This window comes from Pygoscelis adeliae, unplaced genomic scaffold (genome assembly GCF_000699105.1).
Source record: "Pygoscelis adeliae isolate BGI_AS28 unplaced genomic scaffold, ASM69910v1 Scaffold45, whole genome shotgun sequence".
NCBI classification, from domain to species: Eukaryota; Metazoa; Chordata; class Aves; order Sphenisciformes; family Spheniscidae; genus Pygoscelis; species Pygoscelis adeliae.
Genome location: NW_008825114.1, coordinates 6,769,259 through 6,788,990, shown reverse-complemented (window position 1 = coordinate 6,788,990; position 19,732 = coordinate 6,769,259). Strand labels below are relative to the sequence as shown.

At 38.8% G+C, this 19,732-nt stretch overlaps 1 protein-coding gene across 1 annotated transcript in view; it reads right to left on the bottom strand.

The window, feature by feature from the left end:
* Positions 1–305: 305 nt before the first annotated feature.
* Positions 306–19,732, bottom strand: part of FOCAD (focadhesin) — a 120,315-nt gene continuing 100,888 nt past the window's right edge. Inside the window, exons 30-44 of the mRNA XM_009328075.1 lie at positions 18,130–18,249; positions 17,042–17,164; positions 16,151–16,228; positions 15,684–15,755; positions 15,415–15,517; positions 14,165–14,245; positions 12,347–12,475; positions 9,871–9,986; positions 8,339–8,599; positions 7,598–7,687; positions 6,223–6,400; positions 4,677–4,774; positions 3,553–3,804; positions 2,319–2,394; positions 306–794 (exon numbers count right to left, since the gene is read on the bottom strand). Of these exons, the coding sequence (XP_009326350.1) occupies positions 721–794; positions 2,319–2,394; positions 3,553–3,804; positions 4,677–4,774; positions 6,223–6,400; positions 7,598–7,687; positions 8,339–8,599; positions 9,871–9,986; positions 12,347–12,475; positions 14,165–14,245; positions 15,415–15,517; positions 15,684–15,755; positions 16,151–16,228; positions 17,042–17,164; positions 18,130–18,249 (1,851 nt within the window). The 3' untranslated portion in view covers positions 306–720. The remainder of the gene's footprint in view (positions 795–2,318; positions 2,395–3,552; positions 3,805–4,676; positions 4,775–6,222; positions 6,401–7,597; positions 7,688–8,338; positions 8,600–9,870; positions 9,987–12,346; positions 12,476–14,164; positions 14,246–15,414; positions 15,518–15,683; positions 15,756–16,150; positions 16,229–17,041; positions 17,165–18,129; positions 18,250–19,732) is intronic.

Sequence of the window (19,732 nt, the reverse complement as noted above, 5' to 3'; positions counted from 1 at the left end):
GAAAAGAGTTGCTGTATTGTGCCTTTTGCCTGGAGGCAGAGAAAAACTCTCCTTATGTGCAAAGGAGGGTAAAGGAGACAAGAACAGTTGTAAGTGGAAAGAAAACGGCAACCTCCTGGAGCTGGGGGATCACTGACTTACTTCCATGATAAAGCCATTGCAAAACTGACAAGCATACCACCCCTTTCAGAAACCCTGCTCGCACTACATACCTTCAATGTGTTGTCACTACTGCGCAAGAGCATCGTCTTATTACTAAAAAAGGGTTATCAGTTAAAAAATAATGCTCATTCAGAAGTCTGTTACATTAAACCATACTTTAGTAAATAGGCTGCATCCAAACAAATTTTACAAGTTTTTTTTTCTTCTATTCATTCCTACCAAGCTTCCATGAGTTAAAGGAATATTCCACTCCAGCTTTCGAGGCTCCCAGGTGTCACTAAAACAATTCAATTGAAACAACTGAATGTGTATTTCTCATTTAGATTCAGCGCAGCTCAAACCATGCTAGGTAGTTTGTAAAAGAACACCCCAACAGTGGAAAACAAAATTCTGTTTTTCATCTTATAAGTCTTTGGGAGGAGGTAAAAGGACAGGAAAAAAAGTCCAAAACCTTCTGATAGGAAACCTCTTTGAAATTGGTCGTCTTGATGCCTGAATAGTAATATTATGCTTTCAAGTATGAACAGTTTTCTTCATTGGATAAGATACGGCATGCAGCTACCACCCATAAGCTTTAGTCCACACTGCTTTCTTCTTGAACTCTGCAAGAGATCTCAAGGCCAGAAGTGTAACTGTGAAGACAAGGACAAGTGACATTAATTTGTGCAGTCCAGACTGAAAAGGATGTGAGAGTATTCTCCCTAGTCATTTTACTAACACAGGTATAGGTTCAGTTCTCCTTTTACTGACTCTTTTCATGACTTTTTCACTTCCTAGCCTGATAGTTTCTGATGTTACTTCCGCTGTTCATAAGATACAGTAGTCTCTACAGCCCTCTGAAATATGATGTTGTACTAGGCCTTTCATCTGCTTTATGGCATGTCTCCTACTGAAATCACATCACATCATCTGCTAATTAGACCATCACTTTGACACAGCACATAGATCAACCAACACTGCAGAAAGTTTGAATTCAATGAGCAGTGATGCAAGAGGGGAGACAGCAGGTACTGGGAAGGACAGAAGCACAAAGTACAATGTCTTAGGTCCACTGTGCGATTCACTGATTGGAAATGCAATTCACTGATACCTCAATTCAATTTGAAAGGATCATGTGTTTAGGCAAAAATCCAGTAACCAAACCAGTCACATTCTAGTCATCCAGAAGGGAGTTTCATGTTCTAGTACTTAAAAGCAAAAAAAACAATGCAAAGCTCAAGGGAAACAATGACTCAACTCAGTCAGGGCATACTGAGAATGTACTGTGTATATCAGATTCCTGTGATGCACAGAGATTCTCCAACAACCCCTAGCATTGTGTCTGGCGGAGATTAGCAGACACAACAGGGGAATTTTGAAATTTATCAGAGAGCGACTAAAAATTGCAGACCCTCAAAACAAGGCTAATTATCCTAGTAATGCAAAGAACTTATAACCAGATTTCAAGAAGCCATATTTAGGTCCAACGAATCAGGTGATTCAAAGGAGGTGTCTTGTGTTAATGGGAAGAAGCACAAGCACACTCACTTCACTTGAGGGTATTTGTGGTGTCCTCTTAAAGTGACTTGCATAGATTGTACTCACAATCCTGCATCTCCAGGTGAGCAATGGGGTGCATGCTAGGGCCACAGGCCATTCCTGTAATTCAAAATGTCACATACTTCCCATCTTTCTTTTCATACATGTTTTCAGCAACCCTCATTCTTCTATCCTTTCTTGTCAGACCACTCCACTAGGCTGTCATTGCCTGTCTCCTATCCCTTCCCCACAGTTCAGTCTTCAGTTGCACCTGAATAAATTTTTATGTGACTTCTAGTACTGGAGGGTTTCCAAATAGTATGTTGTGTTTTATTTTTAAGGGTAACTTCAAAAACAATTGAGAGATCTACCACTGAAATACACTTGCAGGACCAGACGTACTTTTAGGTCCTTTGGATCTTCAGTGGTACATCGTAAGAGTCAGCAGATGAGACAGCAAATGTAAGAAGGTGTTACAGACAGGTATGTTAACCTACCTGTGAAGGTTTCCTTAAAGACAAAATATATCTCTTCTACATGTGCTAATAATATAGATTCATCTCACTCCTTTTAACAACTGGATTTTTATCTGTACTGATAGTTATGGAAAAATAAGGACCCAACTAAAAATATCCTACCTTTCAGCAGGTCCATGGAAGATTTTGATAATGCTTCCTTAGGACTTTCCATCATATTGATCAGCCAGTCAATAAACTAAAGATTGAAATATAAAGGAAAATCTGAATCGAGAGCCTCTGCATCAAACCACCACAAATTCTTTTCAGTTTGATAGGCATCTGATTGCTGCTAAACTCAGTTACCTAATCAGTGGCCAATCAAGCTTCTGCCCAAACTATCCAAACGCCCCAGAGTACCTCTCACTGTCAGTGCAATTTCTCCCACAGCTGGATCTGAAACTCCCTTTGTTCCTTCTCATTACCTCAGCAATAATTCCTTGTAACGAAGAAGGCAGAGTAAATAGTTTCCCCTCTGTCTTGCCTGTTCATGCCCTTTACCTATTAATACGATCCTTTCTTATCAGTCTCCTGTCCAAATGTTTTACTGCAAATCCTTCAGAACTCTTACTGCCTTTGTCCCTCTTTTGACCTCTCTCATTTTTCATTGTTTTTCTGGCAGTGCAGGGTGCCTGGAGGACAATGTGATATTTCAAACTTACCAGGATCATTTTCAGGGCATAGTCTCAAATTCTTCCCTAAAACCTAATTAGGCACTTGCATATTAACAGCCCACTCCTGCATTCCTCCCACATTCTCAATTCTGACTTCAGTAGTAACTCTGAGCACAGGAGTGTACAGGAGCCAGTCCTTAACGGATTCTGGTTTGCACAAAACAGCTAACTATTAATCTATAGGTTTATAACAGTATTTCCACATATCTCAACCACAAGCAATCTACAGTAGGCTTGCCCAGTTAGGCACAATTTTCCATGCTTATTTTCAACTTATACTTGAAAATAAATGACACACACTACAAACTGCACAGATATCTTTGATGGCCTTAAATTGCCACTGTGGTGATGTCCAACTGCAGAAGATCTGTCTTTCAGTGTTTAAAAGACTGACTTGCTCCCAGCAGCTGCCAACTCTCCTCTCCCAGCTGTACCCTCTTAAGATTTTGACTCCCAACACTGGAATGTTTTTTGTTCTTTGCAACTCTCACATTTTACTTGAGAAACTACATTCAATCTTTTGAGACAAGTCATATCTGATTGATAATAAAGAAAAACAAGATCACAAATCAGATGCAATAGATACAGAGGAAATAACTGCTCTAGCCAAGACTTGAGCTGACTACTAAAAATGGGGTGCTTTCTGACTCCTGGAAAATGTTTACCACTGCATGCAATTTTACCTTCTGTGTTTGTTCTTTCCAAGGCTCTTTAGCTAGCAACAGGGAAATGCTGCTTGGAAGGAGAGTGAGAGTCTCTTGCACAGCAAGCTTGTCAGTGGGGTGCTTGCCAACGTGATCCTCAGATAATTCCGGTAATATCGTTTGGTGCTTCCACGGTGACCAGTTAGCACTGAGGCCAAGCAGTAATGGTGCACCATGGTCAGCCCAGGCCACCACAGAAGCTGCAAACAGCCACAGGAGAAAATCTATGCACTAAACAGGAAAAGCAAAAATGCACTTTATTAAATGAGTAATACAGAAGGGGAGGAAAAAAACCCACACAATTAAAAAGCCCCCCAAACCAAAAATCCAGATGGTGGGTTGCTCTTCAAAACAGTAATCTGAAAATTCAGCTAACATTCAAAATGCAAGAACTAGAAAGTTCTTAATATTCTCTTACGCTTTGAAGCAGCGTTAAGTCTTTTTCTAAACTCCAATCAAACTAAAATGTCTGCACAAAGAAAAGCAAAACCAGACTCTTCTAAAATCATCCTTTAGATTAAGGCTGATCCACATTTCATTTAAAATGGGGAAATAACTGCTTTACAGCAACCTACGTGTTGAAGAAAATTAGAGATGGTCACTCTTGTGATGCTACAAATGGTTGAGAAATACTGCAGCAATGTAACAAATGCCTTTCTGATCTAAGCAGCAGCTTATTTTATGTCCTCAACCAGAAGACTTAAACAGCTGAACAGATGTAACAATGAATAATATTAGCTCCCTAAAACTATCCAAGCCCTCTTAGAAACAGCAGCTGCACAGTTTTGACCTGCTTAGACAGTTCTACTGGTGAATTAAAATTTTTCCTTTAATTGTTCTAAATACAGTAAATTTGAAGCAATGATTTCCTTTAGTTGCCTTTAGCTTCTATCATAATTTAAATGTCACGGTTATTTTAAAGTAAGAGTTTTAAATACACATACATTCACAAAAATTGAGAATAATTTCTCTATCGAGGTAAGATGACAATCTTCTAAAATATAAAAGCACGGGGAATAATACTTATTGCTGAGGAAGAATGTGAAATACATCAAAACCTCCTTTTTTTCCTGAAAGCTGCAAATTATTCTCACAGCATGTACCTCTTTAAGATTGACATTTTGTAAAGGTGTTGACTTGTATGCTAGATTTCTGATGTAGCCCATCAGGTCTAGTAGCCAGTCCATTCTTTTCAGCACTCCTAAAAGAACAAGAACACTGACTCTCAAAAAACATTAGAATGCCCCATTTTTCATTAAAAAGCAAGCATAGGGAATCACTATAGCAATGAAGCACTGACTATGGAAAACCAATGATCACCAATACCACTATCACATTTGATTCATGGTTGCCACTGACAGAAGGCATATGGGCACTTAAACGGTACAAAAACTTTGCTTATAATGCAGGCAACACACTGAACACACAGAAAAAGGACTGCTGAGTGAGGATTATTTCACATAATGCGAGCCTGCAGGTCCCACTAACCCAGCCTGCATATATGACCGCTACAGAATCCTAAAGCCTCCCTGAAGTTTTTGCCCCAGTATCCATCTCAGTCTAGGACTGATGTCACTGTACATTGGGCAATAATGTGGGAAGTGCTGCAAAAATCCTCCTACAGTGCAGAGAGGATCAGTGAAATATAGTCAAGGCATGCAAATAAAATCAGCCCTCAACCCAGGGCTGATTCAGATTCTGCTGTCCAAAATCCATTCTACCTCCTACAAACTAATAACCATCTTCACCTTCAAGACCATGTCACTTCATACACTACCATTTCCTTGTACTCTTTACATGGGCCCTCTTTCATGTTGCCTCCTCTTTTACCCAAAAAAGCCTCACCTCACTCATTCAAAACTCACTACTGTTTGAAGTTCTTCAGCCACAGCTGGCAGCTAAGGCATCTAGCAACATAATGCTTTGAAGTTGTTCTGTGAACACAGGCAGCCAAAGATCCTTCTGCCATGAAAATGAAGAGACCTCATTCTTGCACCCCTCTGATGTTGTTTCTTCTTCCTTCATCCTCCTGTGTGATTCTGCTATGCCTCTTGCATAAGCTCCAGTGCTCTAACAGACCCTTAACTGAGCCTGCTCAACTCATTAACCCACCAGATAACTATCTGGTATGGTTATGAAGAGGCGGAAGGGCAATTTGTTTCCTGTGTTAACTCAGTGCAAGGAGTTCAGAAAAGCAAGCTATCTCCTTGGTTCAACCAGTCTCATGGGAACATGCCCCCACCTACTGTGTCACACACCGGTAAGTCAGATATTAGATCTGAGGGTTAGTAGAGTTGCACTATAATTGGTCTCTGATGTGCTATGTAACATTTCTAACACTACCTTACACTGAAAGTCTAAAAAGACTGGAGACACGGATCTAGTCAAAACCCTGGTCTGCAAACCACCTGGCTGAGATAAATTACTTGCAGCTGATCCACAGAAACATAAAGGATTGAAGAAAAACATAAAAGCAATGTTTGATACAAGTATTTGAAGAGCAGAAAAAATATGAAGATTGAGTAGTTTCTAATATGGAGAAATTTGGAAACACTTGGGTTAAACTATCTTAAAATCATTTTGGAAGAATCAGTGTAGGTCCATCAATATCTGTTGATTTTGTTGTTGATTCTTTAAGCCTGACCTTACCTGTGTTTTCATGGCTCACAATACGAGCATGATAGAAACTATGCAAGAGCATCCATAAAATATTTTCTTTCTGGTGATATCCTGCCACAGTATCAATCACAGCACTGAAGTTCATCAGAGGCAGTCTGCCTTGAGAAATTAAATATACTTTCGTGAATGTGGCCTTCTCTATATTGTTCTGCAAATGCAATTAAAAAACATTAAATTAAAACATAACTTTCTTGCGGGAACAGTAGATGCTGCATTCCTCTTTTGTAAAAAAAAAAAAGGGAAGAAATTCTTTGATTATCTAGCAGGCTCATTTTTCTGCAAGACAAATTATTAAACAGAAGACTATAAATATTACTTTAATTTTACATGCTTCTAAATATGGACTATCTAAATAGTCCAGCAAACTGCAGATCAGTACAGTTTGACTGTTTTCATACTGCTGTAAATTTTACATTTTCCCTTTAAATTGAAATGGGCCAGCTTGACAGTTTTGGAGACTCAAGTATTCTTGCAAGACAGATTCACTGCAGTGACAAAAAAGGTTTTCTTAAATGGCGTTTTCCAGTGTGGAAGTAAGAACTCAAAGATACAAGGAAATGACAGTTCAGCTTCCCTAGCCTATTTAAATGCTTGATTCTCTAGTGAATCTGCCAGTAAACAGAACAACATGGTTTTATGTCATGAATGTTTGTTTATAACAATCTGATCTGAAACCATCAAGTCCTTCCACACATGTCACTTCCTTAGCGTTTCAGCTGCTAAGAATTCCACTGCTAATTGAATCCACTGGTGACCTAGAAGCCGAAAGCTTTTCTATTCCATTGTCACCCTTAGCCATCTTGTGCACCAGGAAACATTCTGAGTATGAATGCAAATATTGACATTAAGTCAAGAATGAGAGGTTGTTCAGTCAAAGTATTTCACATTTTTAACAGAAGCAAGGATCCACCTGCTCAAGCACAGCTAGTCACTGAGATGCATTTACAGTCCGTTTCAAGTAGGTAGTTGTGTTAACCAAAGAGGACTATGGTCTGCTGTTTGCATCATTGGTCTGCGATTCAGAAGATCTAACACCATTCCTGTTCTGCTAACAGAGCCCTGCCTGAACTCGACCAAGTTACTTAGACTCTCCAGTTCAAAGCTCCCAGGTGAAATCAGTAGTGTTTCAGTTGCCTTGAGAAAGTTTTGGGTACAGGCTCTTATCACTTTTGCTTTTCTCTGCTGCCTGAAAATTAGAGCCAGAACACTCTTACTTGCATGGCAGATAAAATAATCAAAATCAATGCTCCCAATGAGCTAAAACACTCCGGTGACAAGAAAAATGGTAAGGCATGCTTGTTTCACATGATTTGGTGATAAAAGACCAGGAGTAAAACATCATTACCTTAGAGATCTGGACAATGCGATCAATCTCTGAATCAGCCATTTCTGAGATGCATTTTGCTACATCGATATACACCTCCAGTTCCCCTCTCTGGAAATAGAAAAGTAAATGCATGTTTAGATGTATACTTCCAGGTTTCTTCATCATTAAAATTGGTGAGTCCAAGAACTTTGTTATGATCATGATGATGATTTGTTATGATCATGATGACTATTTAATATAGTCTCTAGCCTTGTTTTATTTATTCTATTTTAGAAAGTCTTTGCTGGGAACTTCAATGTACTTAATAATTAAGGAATAATGGTATCTGAAAACTTTCAGAGAGTTTGTTGGGTTTTTTTAATGGAGAAGTGCCCTTCCTTGGAGATATTTTCTGTAGCTACCTAGTTTCTTTAAATCACTGAGAAGCTGAATCCTCTGCGGGGAAAAAAAACAACCTTCTGATTTTTCTCTGCTTCTGTTTCAATAACATTTATTTCAGTACCAATACTGTATTTTTCCATTACCAAATCATTTATGTGGGAAAAGTATACATTAAATTGGTTTCACAAATTAGTCATACTCTAAAGAATATCTAAAAGTAACTTAAATTGAAATTATGCAGGCATCTTAACTACTATCGCTAAATATTTTACATCTACTTCATGTTTCAAATCTGATGGGTCAGTGCAAAAAGATGGGACTTCCCATCAGTAAAAATATCCAGTTACAGTATTGATACACCTCACACTTATTCCTTACCTGAACCTCATTTGGTAGAAGCTCAAATACTTTCTCCACAGCCTGGCACAGAAAGCTCCAGCAGTACTGGGCCACGTTTGGAAGTTTCATTGCCTGCATAAGCCCCTGTAGAACACACTGGCAGATTTCTGGGTTTTTTGTGCGGTTCTTCACTTCAAATTGTTGTATCAGAAACACTTCTGTAAAGGACTGCAGTTTGTCTTCTGCAACATGTTTCATCCACAGGGGCAGGGACGTGAAAAGGTATTTCTGGGTTTTCATCTGAAAAACAAAACCTTTTGCTTAGTTTCAGATTCTAGCTCTTCACCAACCTTCAACTATTGTCAGAAAAGATGAAATTATAAAGAAGTGGCTCAAACACCACTTAAAAAAGCACTCAAAGTCATAAATACTTCTCAATTCTTCTTCCCTCTTCTGATGAATTGCTTGAATTAAAGAGTTCAAACATGTCAATATTCTATTTTCCTTAAAAGTTGACAAAATTTCTTTCAATGAACTGTAGATACCATGTCTCTGCACTGGCAGGACAATTGTGATTTCCCTATATGGTGCCCACTGCATTTCTACATGAAGCATACAGACTGACTAGACAGCCAAGGGCACAAGTATGGTACTCCTAGCACCATTAATTTTGCTAGCTAGTGAGGAAGAATGAATAATGACCCTGAAGGAATCCAAAGCTTACATACTCTATGGCTGAGATCATTTTGTGACCTCAAATCCCCACTGCAGTGAGAAACTGGTGCTCAGAAATAAAATCTTTCTTTTTTTGGTACCTTACCAATTATGTATCTTAAAATTGCGAAGTGTTTAAATATCTGTATAGACTAATGAATTAAAAATTACAAGACAAAAATACCCCTTGAAGAACTGGAAAAGGTCACAGAAATCCACAATGGATTTTCTGAGAATTGTCATGAACCTAATCCTCAACTTGTATAAACTGACAGAACTGCACAGTCAAGTGCACTGTGGGATTCAGGGAGTTTTACACACTGTATCATGGAGTCCATGTTGTACCTTTGTAAGAAGAACTGCACTGTAGTGAGGATAAGCCCAAATTTTATTATATATAGGTTAGTCTGTTGACTATCTACAGAATTAATGCAAGGTTTGTAAGAAGTAAAATGTTTTACTAGATCAAGAGACATTGCTGGAAGAAGCATGCAAGCTTTTGGACAGATACGTGGGACTTTTTTCTAAGACTATCAGCTGGTATAGTAAAAGATACTTTTTCTCCCTACATACCATGCCTTCTCACATCTCTAGGTTATCAGAGCTATAGCATGAAATGAGAGAGAGGAAAAAGGTCTTAAGCAATTTAAGTAAAACCAATGTAGCAGATCTTAAGTCTGCCTTGAATTTCAAGCCCCCAGAATAGCCCTTCTCTCACTATAAATATTTGCTAAACAGTATTTCTGCAGAATTCTGAACCCAGTCATCCTTTTCTGGTGAGACAGCCTAAACATCATCACTGAGGAATCTTACAGGAAAGAAGTGCTGAGGTGCCACAAATTTTCTGACATACATACACTGATACTGTAGACAAGGGGAGGTGCCACCCACATCCCCAAAAGCATTGCTGCATTTTGAGATGACTGGGCCTGTGTCACAGCCAGCTGAAGGCAGAGATGTTTTACCTCATCACCTAAAGCAGAAGAAAACAAACAGAAGTTATGAAGAAATTATTTTTACTTTAAATTTGTTCTCAACTCATAAAATAAAGGACGATTATTGTTCTACTAGAGCACTACATTAAAATTTGCTTGTCTAGAGATGCTGCTTAAAGCTTTTAACACATACATGTTAGAAGTCTCCTCTTCCCATTCATGCACTTTCAGCAAGAAATCTCAGGATTTGTCCAAGTTTATTTCAATTCAGTCAACAATAAAAATGTGGGAATGGTAAGAGTAAGAATTAAAAAACTCCTTGCCAAATAAAGGGGAGATTTAATCTACAGAAGGAGAAATGAGTCAGTATTCCTTCCTGTTAAATGTAGGCGTAATAAGCATTTGTTCACATGTTTCTACTCTTCAATGTACCCCATGTTCATATAATATGTCACAGAACAGAGGTTAGTCACTCTTACTGCTGTGGGTGCTTGGTTGCAGCATTCTCCAGATTAACACATGGGAAGGCCTTACTGTGCATAGAAGTTTTGATGGTTATGGAATCCTTATTGGTTTCTCTTTAAAGTTCCCTTAATGACTGGTACAGCCAGTTTCTTAATAGAATAATTAGTCATAAATATGTTGAAGAGGTACTTTGAGCAATGGCATGGCTTCCACATAGTTCATGATTGCTACAGCAACGTAAGGAGAAACAATTTAAGTATTATACTCGCATTTGACCCGTTAGATAGAAGATACATTACTGTTAAGTGTCAGCATAAAACTTAAATAGGTGCTTTGCAAATTAAAATGTTCTTTCAGTAATGAAAGCGGCAATCTATACAGCATGACTTTTAAAAAGTTCACTAACATTAGTGCATGAACAAAGCGAAGATTTAAGAGTCTACTATCAGGCTCTTTGAAATAAAATACCTTATACAAGAAGTTAAGTCATTTGCAGAACTCGGAAAGGGTGAAATAGTAATGAATTCTCAGACATGAATAACAGTGACCTAGAGAATCCGAGATAATCGAGCATATAGTCTAACTTCTGCAAAAATATTCATGATATAGCTGTTCCAGAAAAAGTGTGTTAGAGTGCCACATTTCTAGGTGGACTGTTAGGTTGTAATACAACTGTTCTGCGTTATACTTTCTAGTACAACTTGAATATTGCTCATGAGCACACAGCAAGATCTATTTCTGCAGGTATATATAATCTAGAGAATAGTGTGCAACTTCCACAACACTACAGAGGGACAGTCAAGAGAAATGATGGATAAAAATGCAGATTATGATGCTGTCTGAAGTCAATAAAAACATAGCCACAAAACCGATGTACTGTTTCCTCTGGAATTCCCCTGATTTACAAAAGTAAGACTCCTAAGAGAAAAACAGGAATAAAAAAATCCCCTATATATTTAACAAGTTTCAGCTATTCATAAGGTTGCACACAAATTTGCATCAACATGGACTGCATATCTCAGTATAGGAAATTCTTTCACTTATTCTTAAAAAAGACTTTACAATCGATTTCAAGAATACCAAGTAAAACAGAAGTTGCAGCTCAAGCATAAGCAAAAACGTTTAATGTGTAGCCAACTGCAGTTGTAAAAGAATCTGCAAGGCCAGTAATAACAGTTACATAAATCAGGAGAAACAAAACTCAGTGGAATCAAACAAGGGAATACGGAACTTTGCACAGGAGTTTGTTGGGTTTTTTTTGTTTGTTTGTTTAAGGAAATGAGTTTGAAACTCAGACACTTATATCAATCAAAACAGGCACTGACAGATATCCTGAGTAGAAAAATATTATACAAGCTGTCCAACACAATACTTCACAATCAAAGCTACTCTCCAGCATGGAGGAAAAAATGCTCTTAGAAGCACTGACAAAATCAGGATCATGATGGAAAAAAGGATACGCCTTCCTCTGTCACGCAGTGTAATTTATAGTAGAAAGTATATTTCAGACTAGCAATAGCTAAATGAACTACAGAGCAGTTCAAACTTGTGATAAAGCTGCCTGCAGCCTCTGATGAGGCTGAAAATAAGATACAATTAGTTGAGTTTCATGAGGGGCTCTTCTTACTGTAAATAGTTCAAATGAAAAATTTGGTCCAATTTCACCAGTGTTTTAGGGAACTTCCAACACTGCTCCAGACTTCTCAGCACTAATCTTCTCTAGTCTTTTCTTGAGTTAAACTGTGTCTACACGGTGATCACAAATACATGCTTGCAAACATTAAAAAGTTGGTCTTCTTGAAAGCATAGTAAAGACTTCAATCCTTGCAATAACTTCAAGCCCTGAAGTGGGCCCTGAAGTCTGTGAAAGCTGTGTTAGTAAAGAAGTCTTGTGGCAAGTACAAAAGACTTAATAGAAAACTATTAATCTTACCAAAGTTTAGCCTCATCAAAGGAGAAAGAATGGATGCCCAATTTACAGGTGGATACTGATGGCTTTCTCCAACTAATGCAATGGGTGCCAATGCGACTTTCATCAGCTCAACTGGGACAGATTCAGGGCCTACGGCAGAAGATTTAATCACAGTCTGAATTTTACACACACACATTTGGCTAAACAGCTCAGGATAACAATGTGAACACTGCACTGAATACCAATCTGTAGTGAAGAAGTATAAAATTACTGTTATTTCTTTTTGCATCTGAGAATTAGCTGTCCCTTGTTTGTAATCAACAGTTGTATTTTTAATATTAATGTCCTATCAAAAAAGGCTTTTTGTTACGGATAAATAGAAACTTTCTGGTTCCTTCTCCTTGAACCAATTTATGAGTTAATTACAGATATTCCTCATCTAGTAGAGTAGTATTTTTGCATTTGTTAGTAGAAGAACAGCAAAGTTTTCAGACACTGCTCTCCTTCCCCATCCTGCAGGTGCAGGCCACAAAATTGTCAGACAGGTGCTAACCTTTGCCACATACTGTGTTACTTAAACACAGGGAGCTAACTCAGTGAAAGTCCTCCTGGAGGCAAGGCATGAGCAATTTTTACCTCCATTGAAAGCAAAGCTTGCTTCATAGGACAACAGTGAGCTCGCTTAGCTCCACACAGGAATAATCTCCTCTGCTTTATCTCCCTTAAGACTGTACTCCAAGACATCTCTCTTTTACTAGCACTCCTCACATAATTGCATACTTTCTTCAGGTTCCTTTGCATTTATCACACATAGCAGTACCCCATTTGAATACAACTCTGTTATGGAGAATCTTAACCTAGGATCACTGAAATAAAGGGCAGCATAAAGTTTGCCTGATGATGGAGTATTCCTGAGGATACAGGCTAACACTTAAAGTGATTTGACTGTCATTCCCACAGGGAAGATACTTCATCTCACAGACACAGAGGAAGCAGAAAGGGAAAGGGTTTAAGAAGTCGTAAAAATTTCAGTGGAGACAACTAAAGCCCTAACTACACAATTGTTGTGGTTTAACCTCAGCTGGCAACTAAGCCCCACACAGCCGCTCACCCCCTCCCCCCCAGTGGGATGGGGGAGAGAATCATAAGGGTAAAAGTGAGAAAACTCGTGGGTTGAGATAAAGACAGTTTAATAGGTAAAGCAAAACCCATATGCGCAAGCGAAGCAAAACAAGGAATTCATTCACTGCTTCCCATGGGCAGGCAGGTGTTCAGCCATCTCCAGGAAAGCAGGGCTCCATCACGCGTAATGGTTACTTGGGAAGACAAACACCATCACTCCGAACGTGCCCCCCTTCCTTCTTCTTCCCCCAGCTTTATATACTGAGCATGACGTCACATGGTATGGAATGTCCCTTTGGCCAGTTTGGGTCAGTTGTCCTGGCTGTGCCCCCTCCCAGCTTCTTGTGCACCTCCAGCCTTCTCAGTCGGTAGAGCATGGGAAGCTGAAAAGTCCTTGGCTAGTGTAAGCACTACCTAGCAACAACTAAAACATCGGTGTGTTATCAACATTGTTCTCACCCTAAATCCAAAACACAGCACTGTACCAGCTACTAGGAAGGAAATTACTCTATCCCTGCTGAAACCACGACAACAATTCTACCTTATCTTTTTGAGTGTTATTTGATTTTTTGTTCAGAGGTTAAATATACCACGTTAGTGAAGTTCTAATTAGTATTTAGAAAAGTTCTCTTAGCAAATAGAAGGGGGTTATTAGGGTCACCTTTTATAGTCATAACAAATTTCCCAGAGGGATACTGTACTTTCATCCCTTCTTACCTTTCTTTCCACTTTCAATGGCAAAGTCAATGGCTGCCCTGATAAAGCTGTTTTCAGGCAAGTAGCTAAAATCTGGAGGAACTGTGAAGATGAAAAGACTGTTTATATACTAAAACATGTCAGCAGAATTTATAACCTCCAGCTCCCATGTAAATGCAAATGCCAAACTGAGCTATGTTTGAGCTAACTAATTCTGTAGGTGACTTGCAACATTTAGACTACAAGATTATTGATAGATGCATTGTTCTTTCCACTTTTAAGGCAAGCTAAACATTTGTGTTGGTGAGAGGTGCCCTGTCTGAAAAAACAAAGTCATTGACCAACTGAAAGGCCAGGGATAAGAACTTCCTTAAAATCTATCAGCCACTGCGAGTCAGGCTTTAAAAGGCAGAGCTTCAAAAGCTTAGTAAAGTGTAACAAAACAGAGACGTTCCATATCTATCTAACCTCAAACACATGTGCCAAGATTATACAACAGTAGAAACTCCAAGAATCTTTTTTCTGTGATGAGGAAGTTTACCTACACTTCATATTATTGGTTCCCAACTTGGTTCACACTGAAGTGAACAGCTTCCACTTCATTAGTTCCCTCCTATTACTGGTATTTCATCAGTGGTGTAATCCTGCCTTTATTTTACCAATGGATGTTGAAACACCACCAGAAAGTAATGATGTATCGACAGAATATGAATTTCTGTGCTAACTGCTACACTGAAAGTAGCTACAAAACAGCAGTTTTTTACTTCAGTTAACCAGAGAACATCTCTTCTATAAAAATACTTTTGCAAAGTCAGCTTGCTCTTGTTACGGACCAGTTTTTGAGAGTTGGCTTTTTTATACAGTGGGAAGTGCTAAAACAGAGTAGAGTAATTGCTTCTCAGGGCATGGAACGGATAATGTAGATGTCAAACACATGTGCCATATGCAGTGTAAACCTTCTTTACAATTTATTCTATAAAAGAATAAAGACAGAAGCAATATACAAGTTTGACCAGAACAACTTAGAACCTTACTTTGATACTGCAAGTAAAAGCAGACGGGGGGGATCCTATTTAGAACACTGATTCCTGCTTCCTGTTCCAACCTTTAGCTCTGGCACACAGGACCATGAGGTCTCCGATTCAAAGGCTGTCATGTCATTTAATATGGCTGCAATGCCTAGCCTGTATTGTCTAATGTGTCCCTTGCTGCCTTTTTAGCTAGGTGCTACTTCTGTATGTTCTTTAAGCAGCAATAATAAAGCATCTTACCGGATGCCCTGCTCTGGGTAGAAGACAAACAGGACATATGAAGGCGTCCCAAAAGTCCTGCTGCATTTGTCTGAAGGCCAATCTGCCCTGAAAAACTGATAATCTGTTGAGACAATAAACCACTACTTAGACAAGTTTCCCTACGTTGCCTCATTCAAGCTGGACACAGACATTATGAAGCTTCTTTAAACAGATTTGGCCTGTTTGTGCAAGATGCCACAGTACCCTAGTGCATTATCCAAAGCAGGAAACAGAGGCTACCTTCTTACCTGTGTAAGGGTTCTGATGACTTCATTCAGCTTACTTTGAAACTGGGAAGACTGAATGCTCTCAGATTTCAGCTGCCAGAGAAAAAGAAAAAAAAAAAGTTATGTGGATTTTGTAAGGGAAGAAAAGAAACAACAAATGGGAGAACAGGTGCTGAAAAGACAGATCACGTTTGCACACATGCATTTTTGTGGGGGAGTGGAGAAGAAAAGGAGAAAGCCTACATGGCTGTACAGTCTTCCCTAATGGCACTGCACATGGGCCATGTGATGGGAAAATGGAACAGACCCCATTTTACACATTGTAATTCTATCCCGCTTGTTTCATACCCAACATGACTCACTATTGCATAAATGGGATGCCCTGGTATATAACCACTGTTGTAAGGACGCAGAGGATGTCATTCCATCTTGCCTTCTAGCCAAATTTCTAGAAGACATAAAAGTACCATTTGCTTGCATGTTCTCACCTGTATCATGCTTCCTTCAGAGCCCACGAGTGCAACCAACCCATTGACAGCAGCCAGACGCTGCATTGTTGGAGAACCCTGGAAGCATAATTCAGAATCAGTGAGTCAATGTGGTCACAGAACACTACTGTAGGACAAAAGACTTGTTTCTTCCAACTTAAAAACCATGACTGCTATCACTTGTACACCTCTCATCCCAGCAACCTTTTCAGGTCAGATTCCAGCATGCTGGATGATGATTCATCCCTCTCTTGGTGAAAAAAGACTTTATATGGAGCTTCCCCCAACTCCCCCCTCAATCTGAAATCATCATGCATTTCTCCCTGACAAATCACTTTCTTCTAGCACAGTCTGTATTCCACAAAATATGCCAGTGCAATTCAACTCTGAAACACTGTACTGATACTTTACCTTCAGCTGCAATCTTAATGTGTAAGTTTAGAGTTTGATTTCAAACATGCAATCTTTGTTACAATGAAATAAATTAAAATTATTATAACAACTGAGGCACTATAATCACCATTCTGTTAGTCTAATTTTGATAAGTAGCACCTGATTTCACAAGGCATCTTCATTTAATAACCCAGATTTCATCCTTGGATATTGTTCCAAATTAGTAAAGATCTCCAAATTAAGATCTCATTGAGATAGGTATTTTCCATAAATCATCCAAGCAGAAGAGAAACATTTTTTTTTCCTTTAGCAAACAGCCCAAAGATATTTTTGCTTCCAAATATCAATCAAACAGCATGTTGAGATAGTCCTAGCTTTTCCTAGCATCACTCCTGCAGAAGCAAGGAAAATTATGTCCCTACTGCTCATTTAAAATCACACACACACACCCCCCCCACCTCCTGCAAAAAAACAGGATATGAATTAAAACTCCTTTACCTCTGCAAGCACAATTTTTATCCAGGCTGGCATTAGTCTGTTACTCAGGTCTTCAGCTTTCCCATGACCACAAGTTGACAATCCGTGTACTATTGCACCCAGAGCTAAAGCAAAACCATGGGTCTGGTAAGGTGAAAAAGACACATTGAAAAACAGATCTTCCAAAGGATTCTGTATTTTTTAAAAAATATTTATTACTGAAACATTACTTAAATAATTATTATTTCCCAATAATTAGAAGTTATGTCTTTGTCTAAAATACTGGATGCTTTCTTATTTCAAGTATTTTCTTATTTCAAGTATTTTCTCATGTCAACTGACATAGGATTTTCTGAGATTAAATACTGATCTTTGGCACATGGATTGCTCTGCAGCCTTTATTTTAGAGCAGACTTTCTGATACAAAGATAAAAAGCTGTAGCAAACATAGTTTGTTCCGATTTCCCGTTTTCCAGATAAACATTCTAAACAGTTGATCAGTGTAATAGCACACTTTGATTCACAATTATTGCCTTTTTTTTCTCTCCCCCCCCGCCCTTTTTTTTTTGGCAAGCATTTAACAAAAAAGAACACTCGCTGAAATATGGAGATTATTTTTGGCATTTTTAGAAGGTAACCCTAGGACACCAGGGATGAAACAGACACCTGGAAGAAGTTGTGGCTATGGTTGTGATGCACTGTCTGGAAGCTAAGGGAAAGCAAAAATTCAAAAGAGCACAGTAGATATATTTTCCTACCAAGAAAAAGAATCTAAAGAAACACATTCTAAAAGAGACAAAAATTGGCAGGACGCAGGGACCAAAGACATGAAGAACTCAGAAGTACCAACTTCCCTTCTAAATGCAATCAAACATATAAAATCTGTTTTTATTTCACTGTCTGGTAATGCTATACACTTGTAGACAATGTATCAATGGATCAAGTGGTAGTCTTGGTAATTGCATGGTATGCACAACACACTCAAAGTTAATGCCGAAAGTAGATGAATATGATTTTCTTGAAGTTACAGTCTGGGTAAAGCAGCATCCAATATTAAACAGATAAGAGAAAAACACAACTGAAGCAAAGCCCAAACGCTGAATTATGACCTGCTGATTATTTTCCACTAAGGTCCGTAGCTTGTTCATGGCCTCCTCAGCCTCAGCTGCTTCAATGATTCCAACACTGAAAGCAGAGACACAGGAACAGGCCACAGAATAGGCAAGTACCTGAAAAAAATATTATTTAATTCTGTTAACCAGTGTCTGATCAAGTTGCCTGTAGCAATGTGCACATGGAGCAATGTGCCAGCATCATAAAAAAAGCCAGGACATTTTAAATTTATACTTTCAGATGTTACTCCCTCTCTGAAAGATTCTTCATTGATGATAACATTAAACAAATACAACTAAAGCTTGGAAGTACTGCTGGTTTTATGTAGGTCAGACTCCTGATCTTCCACACAAATGCAGTTATTCTTCTCAACACAAGTATCTGATCATTATTTATGTGAGCATACACAACATGCTGTGATCCCATCAGGGCTACAAGCAGGCCACAAGGCCAGAAGAGGAGCACGTAGTAGAATTGTCTCCCACACACAGTGCATGACACTAGCCTCGTGTCCTTGCAGAAGGATTCACAAGTGACACCGATCTTCTGTTCTTCAGCCTTAGACATGGAGAATAAGGAAGTCTGAACTTTCAACAAGGCAACTGTGCCAACTGTTTAACCTCCTTTGTACCAAAGCTAAGCAACAGAACAACACATGACTATAAGGGAAGTAGAGAGCACCTACCTAATGTGCAGGATTGACAACAATTTGACTTGGAGCAAGTAATGCTCAGGTTGTACCTCCTGCTGCAGCAGGCCACAGTTACCTCTCAAGTACAGGATTATATCCCAGCCATTTATAGCTCTGAAAGAGCCTCTTGTGTATCTCATAAATACAGTAATATTCATCCTAGGGTGCTGGCCAAATTTTACTCATGTAATTATCTGTACAATTCCTTACAGAGATTTTAATTGAAAAGGGTAGGTTTTGCTTCTCATCCCAAACTATCTCATGATGTTAAACAGCTGCTGCCTTCATCTCAGAAGTTGCTGCATTGAACACAATTTAAGTTCAGGAAAGCACTTTGAGATCTCTGGGGAGAGAAATTATTTCATAGCTGTAAGTCATTTTAATGCATGAACAATAAACTGCAAAAGGCTAATCCCCAACACATATGTACTGCCAAAAAAATTAAACTCCATAAAAAAAGACCTTTAATAAAGAGCTTTCAGAGCAGTACCAAGAGGGGAAAGAGAATAATACTACCAATCTCTGCTAACTCCCTTAGAAAAAACAGAGGATTATGCAACTCAGCTGTTCAGCTGCTGCAGGCTTACATACACCAGGTACAGCATTGCTTTTTGTGTGCAAAACACCTGCTTATTCCGATTCTTGTTTTCTGTTGTAAACTCCTCCAACTTCATCAGTTTCCCTTCCCAAGTTTTACCTCAACAAGGTTATAGACTTAGTGCACAGACCACTTCAAAACTTACAGGACATATCTTGGCAAAATAGATTGAAATGCATGTTCAACCTTAGCAGAGCTCAGTTTAAGTCTTCAAAACACAGTTATAAAGAGAAGAGCAAATGGGGCCATAGCAGCATTCACAAGTGCAAGATTCACACTAGCTAGTGACAGCAGCTTTCAAAGGAAACAG